This window comes from Cariama cristata, unplaced genomic scaffold (assembly GCF_000690535.1).
Source record: "Cariama cristata isolate BGI_N322 unplaced genomic scaffold, ASM69053v1 scaffold25163, whole genome shotgun sequence".
Classification (NCBI taxonomy): Eukaryota; Metazoa; Chordata; class Aves; order Cariamiformes; family Cariamidae; genus Cariama; species Cariama cristata.
The window spans coordinates 2,191-2,692 of NW_009606982.1; the positions used below are offsets into that span (position 1 = coordinate 2,191).

The 502-nt window shown below is 63.3% G+C and overlaps 1 protein-coding gene across 1 annotated transcript in view; it reads left to right on the plus strand.

The window, feature by feature from the left end:
- Positions 1–502, plus strand: part of LOC104158819 (potassium/sodium hyperpolarization-activated cyclic nucleotide-gated channel 3-like) — a gene marked incomplete at both ends in the record, with an annotated part of 2,687 nt that overhangs the window by 1,881 nt on the left and 304 nt on the right. The window contains 1 exon segment of the mRNA XM_009696571.1: positions 8–135. Coding sequence (XP_009694873.1) covers positions 8–135 — 128 coding nt within the window.

Consider the following 502-nt stretch of genomic DNA (forward strand, 5'->3'; position numbering starts at 1 on the left):
CGGCCAGCGTGCGAGCTGACACCTACTGCCGCCTCTACTCCTTGTCCGTGGATAATTTCAATGAGGTGCTGGAGGAGTACCCAATGATGCGCAGGGCCTTCGAGACAGTGGCCATGGACCGGCTGGGCCGCATAGGTGGGATCAGCCTCTGGGCCCAGCACGGCCGTCTCTGCACCTCCTCCCTGGGGCCATGGCATTCCAGCCCCATGGGAGATGGCATCACGGACCCCATGGGTGATGGCATCACGGCACCCCAGCCCCATGGGTGCCCAGCAATGAGGGTGAGGGGGGGAGCACAGGGAAGGAGCCTGCCTCCAGGAACTCTCTCCTCCCAGCCAAGATCCAGGCAATGCCATATGACAGGGCTCCCGGGGAGGGGGCTGTCAGCCCCCACACACATATTTGCATTGTCTGATGTTGGCCAGCTGCTCGTCCTCACTTGCTTGCAGAGGACAAGCAGGACCACAGACCCCTGGCCCCCGCCTGGAACCCTTGGAGCCAG